The 13,678-nt window shown below is 43.8% G+C and overlaps 2 protein-coding genes across 3 annotated transcripts in view; one reads left to right on the top strand and one right to left on the bottom strand.

The window, feature by feature from the left end:
* Positions 1-177: 177 nt before the first annotated feature.
* CEBPD (CCAAT enhancer binding protein delta) lies at positions 178-1,865 on the top strand. Its single transcript, XM_075920731.1, has one exon. It carries the CDS (start codon positions 388-390, stop codon positions 1,324-1,326), a length of 939 nt encoding a protein of 312 aa, XP_075776846.1. The 5' UTR covers positions 178-387; the 3' UTR covers positions 1,327-1,865.
* A 1,829-nt stretch (positions 1,866-3,694) lies between these two features.
* SPIDR (scaffold protein involved in DNA repair) overlaps positions 3,695-13,678 on the bottom strand; it is a 348,017-nt gene continuing 338,033 nt past the window's right edge. For both annotated transcript variants that reach the window (XM_075920729.1, XM_075920730.1), the window contains 4 exons: positions 10,641-10,734; positions 8,473-8,587; positions 7,109-7,162; positions 3,695-4,354 (listed from right to left, as the gene is read on the bottom strand). In XM_075920729.1, coding sequence (XP_075776844.1) covers positions 4,226-4,354; positions 7,109-7,162; positions 8,473-8,587; positions 10,641-10,734 — 392 coding nt within the window. In that variant the 3' untranslated portion in view covers positions 3,695-4,225. The remainder of the gene's footprint in view (positions 4,355-7,108; positions 7,163-8,472; positions 8,588-10,640; positions 10,735-13,678) is intronic.

Here is a 13,678-nt window from a genome sequence, read left to right on the forward strand (position 1 = left end):
CCCCCGCCCGCCCGCCCGCCACTCACTGCAGCTGCTGCAGATTTACGAGGCTCGGCCCCCAGCAGCGGCGCAGGGCAGAGCCCTTTCCGCCCCTCCCGCTACACCGCCCCCGGCCCGAGGGATTCCTGTAACACTGGCTCCCCGTCACTGGGGCAGGAGGCGGGGCCGGGGCTGTATAAAATCGGGGCAGGCGGCGAGCTCCTAAGTTCAGACCAGCTACCCCCGGGTGTCGTCGCGAGTGCTGGGCACGGGTCTGCCAGCGGGGAAGGCGCCAGGCAGGGTGAGCCCCAGCAGCAGCCGCCTCCAGTCCAGCCTGACCGCTGAGGGGGAGCCACTCACCTGCCGCGGCGAGCCCGGGTGTCCGTGTGAGCCCCTGCCCGCTCTCCGATGAGCGCCGCCGCCCTGTACAGCCTGGACTCCCCGGCATGCTACAGGCACTGGTCCCTGGAGCCGGCCAACTTCTACGACACTAAGGCGGGCGGCGGGCTGAGTCCCTCCTGCAAGCCCGGCGGTGGCGGCGGCATGAGCGCCGAGGAGCAGGGCGGCGGCAGCAGCAACCTGGCCGAGCTGAGCGCCGCCGCCCCGGCCATGTACGAGGACGAGAGCGCCATCGACTTCAGCTCCTACATCGACTCCATGTCGGCCGTGCCTAACCTGGAGCTGTGCAACGACGAGCTCTTCGCCGACCTCTTCAACAGCAACCACAAGGCGGAGCGGGGCGGCGACTACGGCGAGTACCTGCCGCCCGCGGGCCGCGACCCCGCCAAGGACTTCGGCGCCGCCCTGCTGGGTGGCGAGCCCCGGCCCGGCTCCTCTGCCCCCCGCGTCGCCCTGAAGCAGGAGCCGGACTGGAGCGACAGCGACCTTTCCTCCTCGCTGCTGCCCTCGCAGGTCGCCACCTGCGCCCAGACCATCATGAACCTGAGCGGGCAGCCCACGCCGCCCACCTCGCCCGAGCCCGCGGGCAGCAGCTCGCCCTCCAGCTGCAGCACCCGCTCCCCCTCGTCGTCCTCCTCCTGCGGCCAGGGGCCGGTGGCCGGGGCGCCGGGCAGGGACCGCGGCGGCAAGAAGTGGGTGGACAGGTTCAGCCCTGAGTACCGGCAGCGCCGGGAGCGCAACAACATCGCCGTGCGCAAGAGCCGCGACAAGGCCAAGCGGCGCAACCAGGAGATGCAGCAGAAGTTGCTGGAGCTGTCGGCCGAGAACGAGAAGCTGCACAAAAAGATCGAGCAGCTGACCCGGGACTTGTCCAGCCTCAGGCATTTCTTCAAGCAGCTGCCTGGCGCGTCCTTCTTGCAGCCTGGCTCGGGCACCGACTGCCGGTAACCTGGGCAAGGGGCGCCAGGGACTCACTGCCTTATCCTACCAATACCTCAAGAGACCTGCACAGAGCAGCCGGCGCTGCAGAGACGGGACTGGCCTACCTGCAGCGGGAACGGTGCCTCGGGGGGGCCCGCTGCTGCTTCTCAACTCCTGTCTGCTCCCTAAGCGGCAGCGAGGGAGCGAGGAAGACACAGAACAGTGAAATTGTGCTGGGTTTCAGTTTCTTTTGAATGTTGTAGCAAGATTGGACTAAGCCTGGGTCTTTAACCGCCAAACTTGCAAAAAAAATCTATATATAGAGAGAGAGAGAAAGGGAAAAAAGAGCTAAACTTTTGTGGTTTTCTCCTTAACTTATTTTTGTAATTGTAGTTTTTGTTCTTTTTCTACATTTTATTCATATTGATGCAGCTATGGTACATTTTGTAAAAATGATTCAAAAACCCTTTATACTGTAGATAACAGAAGGAAAGACTGAGCATGCTCAACATTTTATATCAATTTTTACAGCAATTCTAAGAATAAAAAAAAAGCATTTTAAATCACTTTTGCTTCATGTCTTTACCCTAGGCTTTGGAGCCAGACTGGTGAGAGTAAATGCAACAGATGGAGCCGTACTTTTCAGGAGCTGCAAACATTCATAGCATTAATATAAGCATGTGATTTCATCAGTAAAATCTGTAGTAAGCGTGTGTTAAGTACAAGTTCTTACAAACTTCATTTTCAATATTATTAAATCAGAAAAATGACTAGGATTTCTTAGTGCACTAAGTGTTTTAAACATTAAATGGAGACAACACTGTGTATTAAGATTAAAATTATTTTTTGCCACTATGGCAGTAATTGCTATAACAGTTCAAGCTAATACTTTCCACCAGAAGCTGAACTGTGTTAACAAGTAGGCCATTTCCTACTACCATGGTTCTCAAGTAGCATGATAAACACAAGGGAAGCTAAGTTTTGCTATTAAAACTGTGAAAACCTCAAGGCAACAGTTAAGAGTTCCAGCTGTAAAATACCCCCAAATCAGGTCAACCCATGTTGTACTGTTGTACAAAAAAATTTTAAGGCTGTGAAGGAAAGGTGAATTCATGGTGGAATAAACATGTTATTTACATTATTGCTGCAAGTACCTGAATCTTCAGGTTTTTGTTGGGACACATTTTGGTATTCTTAAATCATACTCAACACACTCATCAGCTTTGCTGTGCAGTTCTGACAGTGAGGGCTGCCATTGAAAATAACTGCATATATTTAAGTCAATTTAGTCACCTAAATTTGTGCATAATCTAGAAGTATTCCTCTTACAGCATAAGTGGGGGTGGCAACAGCCTGTAGAAAACTTGATATAATGCTGCAAACACTACCAGGGTGAAGTGCTTACCAGCAGAAAATAGATTCAGAAAATAGATTTCAGTTTGACTATTCACAGCAGCAAGCATTGCCCTGGGTAGTATCTGATGGATGAAGCCCATCATTTGTAGCTTTTTTTTCTTAAGGTAAAAGCGCTAAGGAAGAAGGGTACTTGTTGGCTCAAAAGGCTCAGTTATTTATTAACGTTCAAGAGTGCTATCATCAATCATGACACTAGAAATGACTAGGAGACAGTTTAGTTATTTGTTCAATAGCACACACTTCAGCATGCAAAACCAATTACTGCATAACTCTGGTCTACTGATCTTTCATCAAGTGCAGACAATGTGCTCTGTGCTGTACAGGACAAAGAAATCAGTTACTTGTCTAGTCTTACATTAAATTTTGTTCAGAATACAAAATGAAAATAAGAATCTCAGATATGGTTATAACCAGGGCTCGACAAATTATACAATCTACCTGCCATGGAAGAGCCGGTTCGGGCGATCTGCGCAGAACTATCTGTGCACGCGCAGATTGCTGGACAGCGCGGTTGGTGAGCGGGGCTCGCTGCAGTTCAGTGAGCCCTGGTTATAAGCAATCTATCTCCCATATAGCTATCAGCACAATTAAGTCATCCCTTAACCAGTTTGTTCTTTTCTTACACATAGTATATAATGAAACGACCGCTTTATGGGAAGTTAGATGCCACAGTATTTCTATAAGTCTCAGAGGGATAGCCATGTTAGTCTATCTGCAAAAACAATTAGGAGTCCTGTGGTACATTAGACTAATTTATTTGGGCATATAAGCTTTTGTGAGTAAAAACAGATTGCGTCTGACACATTGGATTTTTACCCATGAAAGGTTATTATGCCCAAATAAATTTGTTAGTTTTTAAGATGCCACAGGACTCCTTGTGGTTTTTGCAGTATTTGTATAGTTAGAAATCACTAAAACATTAGCTGCATATACTTTTGACACCATTTGTCACTTCTGTAAGATGAGGCTCATGAAAATCTGCATTTGTAATATTTATTGCAGTGTGCTAATAACATTACAATTTAGTATCAATGGTGTGCAGTGCATAATGCTTCTGGAAATTATTAAAACATACACTTTAATTACAGTCCACCATTCATGATAAAATCGTTATTCCTCAAATAACATTTACAAAGTTATTCTTTTGACACAAATAAAATATTTTTACCGCCCACTATAAAAGTATCACAAAAACATTCTTTACAAACATTCAAACCTCCAGAAAAAGTTGGTTTACATTCCTGAACATTTACTCCAAGAGACCAGTCTCAAGAACTATATTCTTAAATACTGGACTGATCAAAACCATACAATATAAACGTTCTGAAAAATCAGTGTTTCTAAATATACTTGGTTTTTTTAAAGTTTAACAATAATTTCTAAATCTGTTTTAATAAACTATGTCAGTATTTATCATGCTTGCATTTTACATTATCTGTGGGCATAGTTAACAAATAACCACATTACATTACAAAGTCCATAGATATTATAGTAGCTGACAACATTCAGTTTACTTTCTTCCTGCTTCCAGTAGGATAATTTCTTCCAATCCAACACAGCTAGGATGGCTGCTAACAGACTGGACGTAGCAGTTTAATAACCCCACCTCCTTTCCCAGCACACTCTTCACCTCATAACTCTGTAGTGATAAAGGCATGTTGATTAAACAAACAGTACTGTACATTCTGTTCTAGTAAGCACACAACTCAAAGGAGAGGGTAAGGTCCTCTTCCAGTGTACATTTTTATTGCTCAAAAAGGAAGCCAAACCAATTAAGACTATGAAATGCTGCTACAAAGAACATACTTAGTCTGATAAATTAGATTTTCAGTAATTTTAGAAACAAAACATCTCCCAGCAGTTGTAGTTAGAATGGATCTCACTGTCATACCTACTGAAGTAGAGTTTAATAGCCACTAAAATCTAGCATCCAGTCCACCAATGCATAGTTTCTTTATATAGCTTTCTTGGATACCCAAGGATTGTGCATGTGATAGGGAATTGTATGTGTGCGCGCATGCTCTGTAAGAAGGTAGCCAAAGAAGAAACTCCCATTTGAAACTAACCCTTAAAAAAACAAAAACAAACATCTCCTTTACTGTTCTACCCATGGTTATAATATTTTGCATTTACAGTAAAACTCCAATTGTCCAGCATCCAGCGGTCCAGCACTAACTGGAACCCGGAAGTGCTCCAGCAAGCCAGACAGTTGAAGCTACTGTGAGCCCCATGGGCGCTCGCAGCTGGGAAAGGGAAGGAGAGAAGAGGGGAAGGGGATTATATCCCTGTGATGGGTCTGCTGGGACCCACACTGCCTCTGGCCAGGGAGTGGGCGGGGAACGGCGTGGCAAGGGGGAATCCTCTACTGTTTTGCAGAAAGGCGGGGGAAGCCCCGTGTAGCCACGAGAGCTAAGTCCCCAAACTTGCCCCGTTCCAGCTGCACTCAGCCCCGTGCGGCCGCTGAGAGTTTCCAGGAGGGGAGCGGGTTCCCCACCCCCCAGGCTGCACTAGTTATCGCCAAGCAGGGGGGTGAGACGCAGCGCTGCGGAACCAACCCAGCAGCACCCCAGCTGCTCTGCTATGCCGCTTGTCCGCCACACGTCAGTTTCAGTAGTGGCAGCAGCGGACTTGGGGAAGTGGTGGAGCAGAGCAGCTGGGGTCCTGCCGGGTTGGTCCTGCAGTGCCATCGCTGCTGAAACTGACGAGCGGTGAACTTGGGGAAGCGGCAGAGCAGAGCAGCTAGGGTGCTGCTGGGTTGGTCCTGCAGTGCTGCCCCTCACCCCCCCGCTCGGCGATATGTACTGCAATCTGGGGGGTGGGAAGCCTGCTCCCCTCCCGGAAACTCTCGGTGGTGGCATGGGGCTAAGTGCAGCCAGAATGGGACAAGTTCGGGGACTTAGCTCTCGCAGCTGTGCGGGGCTCCCCCCGCCTTCCTGCAAAACGGCAGAGGGTTTGCCCCTCACTGCGCTATTCCCCGCCCATCCCCTGGACACAGTGAAAGTCCTGGCAGACTCGTCACAGCCCCCCGCCAGAGTACCTCCCAATACTCAGGCACCACCTAGGTCCCAAAGGTGCTGGATTATCGGAAGTCTACTCTATATAGCTTTTTGTTTAAGTATCACAATATAGCTTAATACCAATTTGTGACAATATTTCTGTGTGATAAGCACTATTATATTAATTTTATAGTGTGGTAAACTGAAGTATAAAAGCTTCAGAGGGGTAGCCAAGTTAGTCTGTAACAGGAAAAACTTAAAAAACAACAAATAGTCTAGTAGCACCTCAAAGACTGACAAAACATGTAGATGGTATCTTGAGCTTTCATGGACACAACCCAGTATAAAAGTTAGGTGATGCCCAAGGTTACATAGAAAGATGGTAAACCCAGGATTAGAAAACTGGAGTATTCTTGAAGAGACATTTTTATTTGGAGCCCATACTAACTTTGTCAAAAATAAGAATTTGAGGTGATATTTTCATACTCTTTCCTTAAATGTGCTTTTTAAAGAAAATCATGTTGTAGTTTATGAATTAATGGAGTATAGGGGGTAAAAGTTATCACTGGATTTCAACCAGAATAAAAACCCCTCCAAACAGCAAGTTTTTGGGTATAATCATTCTGGAAACTGACAAATATTAAGAAAATTCATGAAAATGAGTTTCTTTGGGTTTTGTTTGTTGAACTCCAATAACTCAAACAAGGACTAAATTATTTTGTCATACTTTCCAAACAAAAAATAATTAATGGAAAGACGCTTGTGTCAAATGACATTTTACAATAGTGTACACAAGTACTGAATCAAACATCCACTTTGTATTTCAAGAGCTGCAGGAAGATTATTAATCATTTTAAAAACAGTCTTCAGTAAATCATATGCCTGCTAGCTTATATCTACAAAATAAAAGCAGGAAACAATTTACTATAAAATAATTTTAAGAAAAACTTTACAGTTAATATATTTTCTTATATACCAAATTAATAGTGTATTGTATAAGTGACATCTAAACATACCACATAAAACACAAAACAAGCAAATAAGACTATACTGGTAATATCTCAGCTCAAGAGAGTAATCACTTATGATTATGTCTTATAAGTCATGGCTGCTTGTGTTTCATGTATCTATGGTTTGATTTATTTAGGTTCCAATAAAACACAATTTATGATATATTTTACAAGTTTCTGTAAATGGGAGTAATAAGACTATTTTTTCCTAAGTATTTTCAGATTTCCAAATAAAAGATGCTATACAAGAACAAAGTACTCTTAGCATGCTTTGTTCCAGTGTTTTCACATACAGCTCAGAATATCTATTGTCCACTATGGAATTCTGCCCCTAAATGAAACCTCAGGAAATTTCAATTTCTTTATCTTAATTTTACGTATACTTACCCCATCCACAGTAGATGATGACATCAGGACAGAAGAAATTGTTTTTTGTAACAGCTGCAGTAAAAAAGTGGAAGGACCAGACAAAAAAAAATTATATACATGTGTAACATTCACTTCCATGTTAAAAATGAAAATTAATATTTTGAGTCTAGAATTGTCCTTTATTTTACAATTCAGTTGACTGAAAAAAATATATATATAATGGCAGGCCTGGGCCAAATCTGGCTCATCAAGTCACTGAACCCAGCCCACAGACACTGCATGCTGCCCCAGGCAGGCTCCCCGCTTGCCTTACCCCACCTACATGCTGTTCAGAAACACAGATATGAGAGAGTTTTTCTTTAAAAATTGTGAGTCCGGAGGGGAGGAGGGAAGCTTTAGGAGCTACTTCTGCCCCCAGAACAATCCAACTGCCTGTCAGAAATGGGCCAATGGGAGCTGCCTGTGTCAATAACAGGCAGCCATGAAACACAAGAGGCTCCAGAGCACATGGCTGCAGCCTATGCTAGGGCAGGACAGGCTGGGAGGCTGATTCAGGAACTGTTGCTGGCTGGTAAGGCTACTGGCAGAACCTACCTCTGGCACCCCAGTCACTCTGCCCCCTACTCCACATACCCAAATCCTCTGCTCCCCTCTGTAGCCATTTCCCAGCCCAGATCCAGCACCCCAAATCCCTGCCCCAGATCAGAGTCCCTTCCTGCCCTAGCTCACAATCCAAATCCCTGAACCCCCTCCTGTACCCCAATGCCCTGCCCTAGGTCACAATCCAATCTCCTTCACCCCAGTCCAGTGCCACAGATCACAACTGCCTCCTTCACCCAAACTCCCTTCTGCACTCAACCTCCATCCCAGACTCCACATCTCTTCCATTAATATCATGGAAGTGTGTGGCCTTTGATCACTTTCTAAATTCTTGGAGTGTTCCCCCCCCCATAAAAAATTATTGCCCACCCCTGTCTGAGGGCAATTTTCAAAAAGCACATCAAGATGCAAGTCAAAACACCCCATCCATATTTCCTTTAAGCTTCATTACATTTCCAGGACTCATTACTATCAAAGGGCCCAATCCAGCCAAGTTCTTCAATGGGAATTGATGATGCTCAGCACGTTGTTGGAAGCCCTCAGCATTTTGTGGGATGAAGTTCTGAGTGAGCTCAAGGTGTGTTTTACCTGAATAAGGACTACAGGATTAGAACCTTAATCTCCACATTAATTTTAGGATTTTTCTTTTTGTTGTATTAATAAAGTTATAATTTTTCTTCAGTAAGGGCTCTGTAGACAATTGCGTCTCAAAGCACCTATAAATCAACATACCTACCCTCAATGTACTGGATACAATTAGCACTTTTATTGTTTTAGCTCACCTTTACTTTTACTGTGCAATGAGGTCGGGATGGACATTGCAGAAAGACTTCCAGGTGCATTTTGATAACTGGTAAAATTACAGCTTGGGAGCATAGGTTGCAGTAATATGATCGTCTGAAACACATGAATAGTGATGAAGAGACAGATAAAAAGATAAAATGTCATTTATCAGATCAGAAGGCAAACACGCGAATGATGTACTGATTTTGGCCTAATTCAGTGAAGTGTTCAAGCAGCTGCTTAACTTTCAGCCCATGCTTAAGTCTCATTGACTTCAATGGAACTTATCACAGGGATGAAAGTAAGCATGTACTTAAATACTTTGCTGAATTGTGGTTGTGGAATAAAGTTTACATTAAATTATTAGCTAAATAAAGGGAAAATCTTCAAACTAGAGGAAACCATTGGAAAACACATACACGGGGCACTACTAATTACATATACTTAAAACTAGGGATGTTAGATAGCAGGTAATAGAATAGTCAACTAACCACACTAATTTTTAGTGGTTTGTTGACTATTCTATAGTCCCCGGGATGGGGTCTGCAGCCAGTGCACTCTGGCCCCACTCCCAGGGAGTCCCTTGACACCCCACATTCAACACGGGGTGCTACGCAAGAGCCAGGCTGCAAGGGAAGCCAGTTTAAAAACCAGCTCCCCTCATGGACAATGGCTGCTGCCATCCCACACTGGTGCAGGATGGCAGCAGCCCCTATTCATGGGGGGTCTAAGCTCCCTGCAGACAGAGGCTGCTGGGGGTGGGGGAGGAAAGAGGGCAGGGGAAGTTGCTGCAAAGCAGCCTCTGTCCGCGAAGGCCCAGGCTACACGCAGACAGAGGCTGCTCCTCCAGCAGCCTCTGTCTGTGGGGAGCTCAGACATCCTCCCCGCCCCCCAAGGGCAGGGGCTGCTGCTGGGGACCAGCCTCTGTCAATGGCGGGCCCAAGCTTAGGGAGCTTGGACCCCTCGCACACAAGGGCTGCTGCCATGAAGCAGCGGGCTTTCCTCAGCATCAGCTCCTGCTCCTCCCCCCTTCACGCTGCCTCTGATACTGCGGAAACGAGGGGGAATGCGAGTAGTCGACTAGATTAGCCAATAAACCTAGACTTATCAGTTAATTGTCTAGTCGACTACTCGTTGACATCCCTACTTAAAACATACCAAAATATAGGGAAATCTTTGTGTTTTTGTGTGCTGTTATTCAGGGGAAATTATATATAACACTGAACAAACTGTATTTTTAAAAAATTGTTGTAAACATTCCTTTATCCTTTTGACTGTAAATGACCAGAACCTGGAATCAAAATCACTCTGTATGTACTTTGTGGCACCAGAAGATCCCCTCTTTTCTTCCTTTACACTGTGCCTCCAGCTTTATTGTCTTATGTTGACATCTTACCAAGGTCACTGAAACTATTCAAGACGAGGCTAGACAAGTACTTAATGGGAAACTTCACAAGAACTTTCTATTGGGAAGGGGCATTGGTAATTCAGTTGGTAGATTTTGTGGTGGAAACTAGCATTTCTAATTCAATTGGGAGAATATTCCTGAGCCAATACTGAACCAATGTCCCTTTCATCTGAACACATATCACTTGCTTTGTGCCCTGAAGATTCTGAGAAATCAGACTTTACAGCTGTGACCTTTCTATTTGTACTAAGTCATTTTATAAGGGTTATAAACAGGCCTGATTCTCCTCTCATTTACATTAATGTATTAATAGGAATGTCTCAGAAATTAACTAATACATATCAGTAAAGAGTGAGAGGAAAAACAATGGGATTCCCAGTTACTAAAGCACCTGGCTTTATAAATGGATGCAAGAAACAATAAAAGTTTCTTACAGCTTAAAATAGTTCACTGTAAAGTACATGACATGTTCATTGACACTATATCAGTACTTGTGTGAGGTAAAAAAATCTATCTTTGCAAATTTATGTCACTTTGCCTCTATTTGTGTGTTCCTCAATGGGCGAATTTTATCCTTACCGGTTGTGTCATTCCATCAGCAATAAAAATCCTGCAGTTTTGTCCCCCATACCCTCACAGTAAGTAGCTGTCCAGGAGAATACATGCATAGGCTGTATTGTAGGAACATGTGTACTACATCTGCCTCTTAAGGTTGCACTAAAAAAGCCCTGGTACAGTAAGCACCAAACTGATTCTTACCTATCCTGTGGATGATGCTCCAGTTTGTCATTGCCACATCTGTTACATGTGGACCAAGAGAAGGCCGTGCTCTCATTAACTCCAGAGATAATGCCTAAATAAAAAAGAAATTCTTACAAAGTGCCATGTGCTTAATGGCCTGCTAGGCAAGGCTGAGCATGTCTTAACAAGGTTTTGATCCTTTAACACTCTTGAACCCTTAACTCCATGATAAAGGGGGCTTTAAAAACAGCTCTTACATCACCAGAAAAGTTAGTGAACAAGGAGCAGGTAACAGTCTTGGAAGGGAATGAATGAGCTAGATATACCTGATTAACATTCTCTAAACTTAGGGCAATAAATACCATCCCACTCCTCCCCCCACCCTCAAAAGAAAAAAAAGGAGATAAGCAAAATCCAACATAAAAAGCTGCAGGAGTAAAAAGAATTCAGGCAAAATCCAGCAGCAGAGTGGGTTATCCAGTTTATTATACTGAATGTAGCATGTACAGTTACCTGCCTGAGGGACTGGTGGTGTATGTGTGCATACAGGGCAATGAGCTCACGGGCCTCAGAGACCGAATACAGGCTCTGGAGACCAGCATGGCTCAACTGGAGGAACTAATGGAGAAGGAAAGATTAAAAAATGAGATTTTCTGGTACATAGTAGAGTGGTCCCATGTCAAGCCTGGCAGCCTTGGTGCTACTGAAGAAGATTAAAGTCTCGGGAAAGGAGAACAACAAAATAGAGCAGATCCCATACTTGAGACTTTCAGTCCAGCTCATGTTATGGTACTCTCAAACTGAGGATAGCTTCCCAGGGGAGAGTCAATCACTGGAAATACAGATAGCTGGATTTGTGATGATCAGGAGAATTATAAAGTGAATTGCCTGATGGGTGTAAAGTCTCATCTCTTAAGGCTTCTATACAGGCTAATGTGCAGTGATGGGTTAGAGACTGAAGTCCAGGACCATAGCATTTTCTGAAATGCTTCCATTTCCATGAACAGCACCAGTAAGATAAGCAGAAGTGCAGGGTCTCAATGCTTTGATGAGATGATGGTGAGAAGAGGGTTTTTTAAAAGTTTTATTAGGAACTGGAGGGCCTTTGGGCAAAGCAGGAGTCAATGTACCTGAAGGATGGGTTCCACCTAAACCAAAATGGAGCTAGATTGCTGGCATGTAAAGTTAAAAAGGTTGTAGAACAGTTTTTAAACAAAGGGTGGGGGGAGGGAGGGAAGCTAACAGGTGTAGAGGAGCACAGGATTCAGGCAGAGACACTCCTCAAAGAAGAATTTATAAGGATTCTGTATACCCTACTAAGAAGGAGAGGACAGAAGTTGATAAAGAACAAGTAGGAAATGAAGAGAAAGAAGTGTCCTATTCATGCAACTTGGCAGACAGCTAAAAAGTGATATGTTTTATAAATGCTTGTATACAAATGAGAGAAGTTTAAATACTCAGATGGGTGAAATGGCGTGCCGGGTATTAAATGAGGATACTGATATAACAGCATATCAGATACTTGGTGGAACAACGATAATTAATGGGACACAGTAATACCAGAGTACAAAGTATATTGGAATGATAGTATGGGTTACCAAGAATAGTGAGTGTCCCTCCTTCATTTCAGTGGACCATAGTAGCCTGCAGCCCACTGGGGTTCATCCTGCAACCTGTGGAGCCCCTGTCTGCCCCACTTCCCCATGCGCCTCTTGCACACTGGGGCACCAGAGCCCTGTGCTTCCTACTTCTCCCCTTCCCTCCCAGCCATTTCGGAGTGCTACAAATTAACTGATTTGCACTATGTCTCCGCTCTTCCTCCTCCCTCCCAGAGCTTGAGCAGCTGGCATTCCAGAGATACTGGATAATTATTAGTGGACTCCCCATTATTGGCAAGTAAAGTAAATAAAAATAAATAAAAAATGGTATAGTCAGTAAGGAGTTTTAGAATAGTGATAATATGCTGAGATGACAGTTAGAATTAAGAGTGCACCATTCTGAGTCTATAAAAATTTTTGCATGGCACGATCTGAGACACCTGGCAAATGGGGATTTAGAGTAAACCAACTAGTAGTTAATATCACAAAGACATAAACTGGTAATTCCAGATCTTTTTGAGCAAACATCTTTCATTTTACAATACATTCAATACAATTAAATAAAACCCTAGAGAGTTAAGGGGGTGGCTTATAGTTCTATGGCAACACATTTACTTTCCCATTATAAAAACATTTCTGAAAGGGATAGGCAGGCAGGAGAGAAAACTTTCATTTTCTTTGGATTTTAGTTACATTAAATTTGAAGAAATGCAAGAGCAGACATCAGGAAAGCAATCACTGAATTTGAAACAGCATTTATGTGGCATTCAGGAATGGCTCAAAAGATCTGACAATTATGTATATACACCCAGAGAAAACAGACTTTATTGATAAAAAGTAAATTTCAAGAGCAGTGTTACTAAAGAACAAACTGTAACATATAAGCAGAGAACTCCAAGCATGACATAGCATGAAGTAACAAGGTAACTTTTTCATTGTTTATATCTAGCAGATTTACACAGCGTTGCTCGGGTCCGTAATTCAGGAATTCCATCAAGTACTTTGTTTCTTCATCCCTACAAACTCCTATCATTCTCTATGTTTTAACAAAAATAGTCAATAGTCAATTTGGTTTCCAATAACATTTTCTTCTAGTTTTCAAACCTTAAGCATTAATTTAGCTGTACCAAGACACAGCACTAGTACAGATTTCTCCATTTTATCTCTTTTCTGTTTGGTTTCTGAGAAGTAATCCTTTTCCCGGTTTATCCTATTTTTCTGGCTCATCTTGATTCATCCTCTTTTAACATTCACTCAATGATTTCAGTTTTGAGAACTGTACTTATTTTGGTTATTCTGTCTCATTTCTGTTTTGTTTTATGAGAAACAATTCCAGGCACATCCCGTTTTCCAGGCATAACCAAACCTTTACCTTGCTTTAAGTTATGATAAAAGGAAGCTGTATACCAAATTTGGTGGTCCTGGCTCTCACCATTTAGGCACAGTTCTTGATCAAAC

The sequence above is a fragment of the Pelodiscus sinensis genome, chromosome 2, assembly GCF_049634645.1.
Source record: "Pelodiscus sinensis isolate JC-2024 chromosome 2, ASM4963464v1, whole genome shotgun sequence".
Lineage (NCBI taxonomy): Eukaryota > Metazoa > Chordata > Testudines > Trionychidae > Pelodiscus > Pelodiscus sinensis.

Bases quoted from the DNA above. Each gene is read 5' to 3' on its own strand.
- CEBPD (XM_075920731.1), top strand. From the start codon at position 388: ATGAGCGCCGCCGCCCTGTACAGCCTGGACTCCCCGGCATGCTACAGG.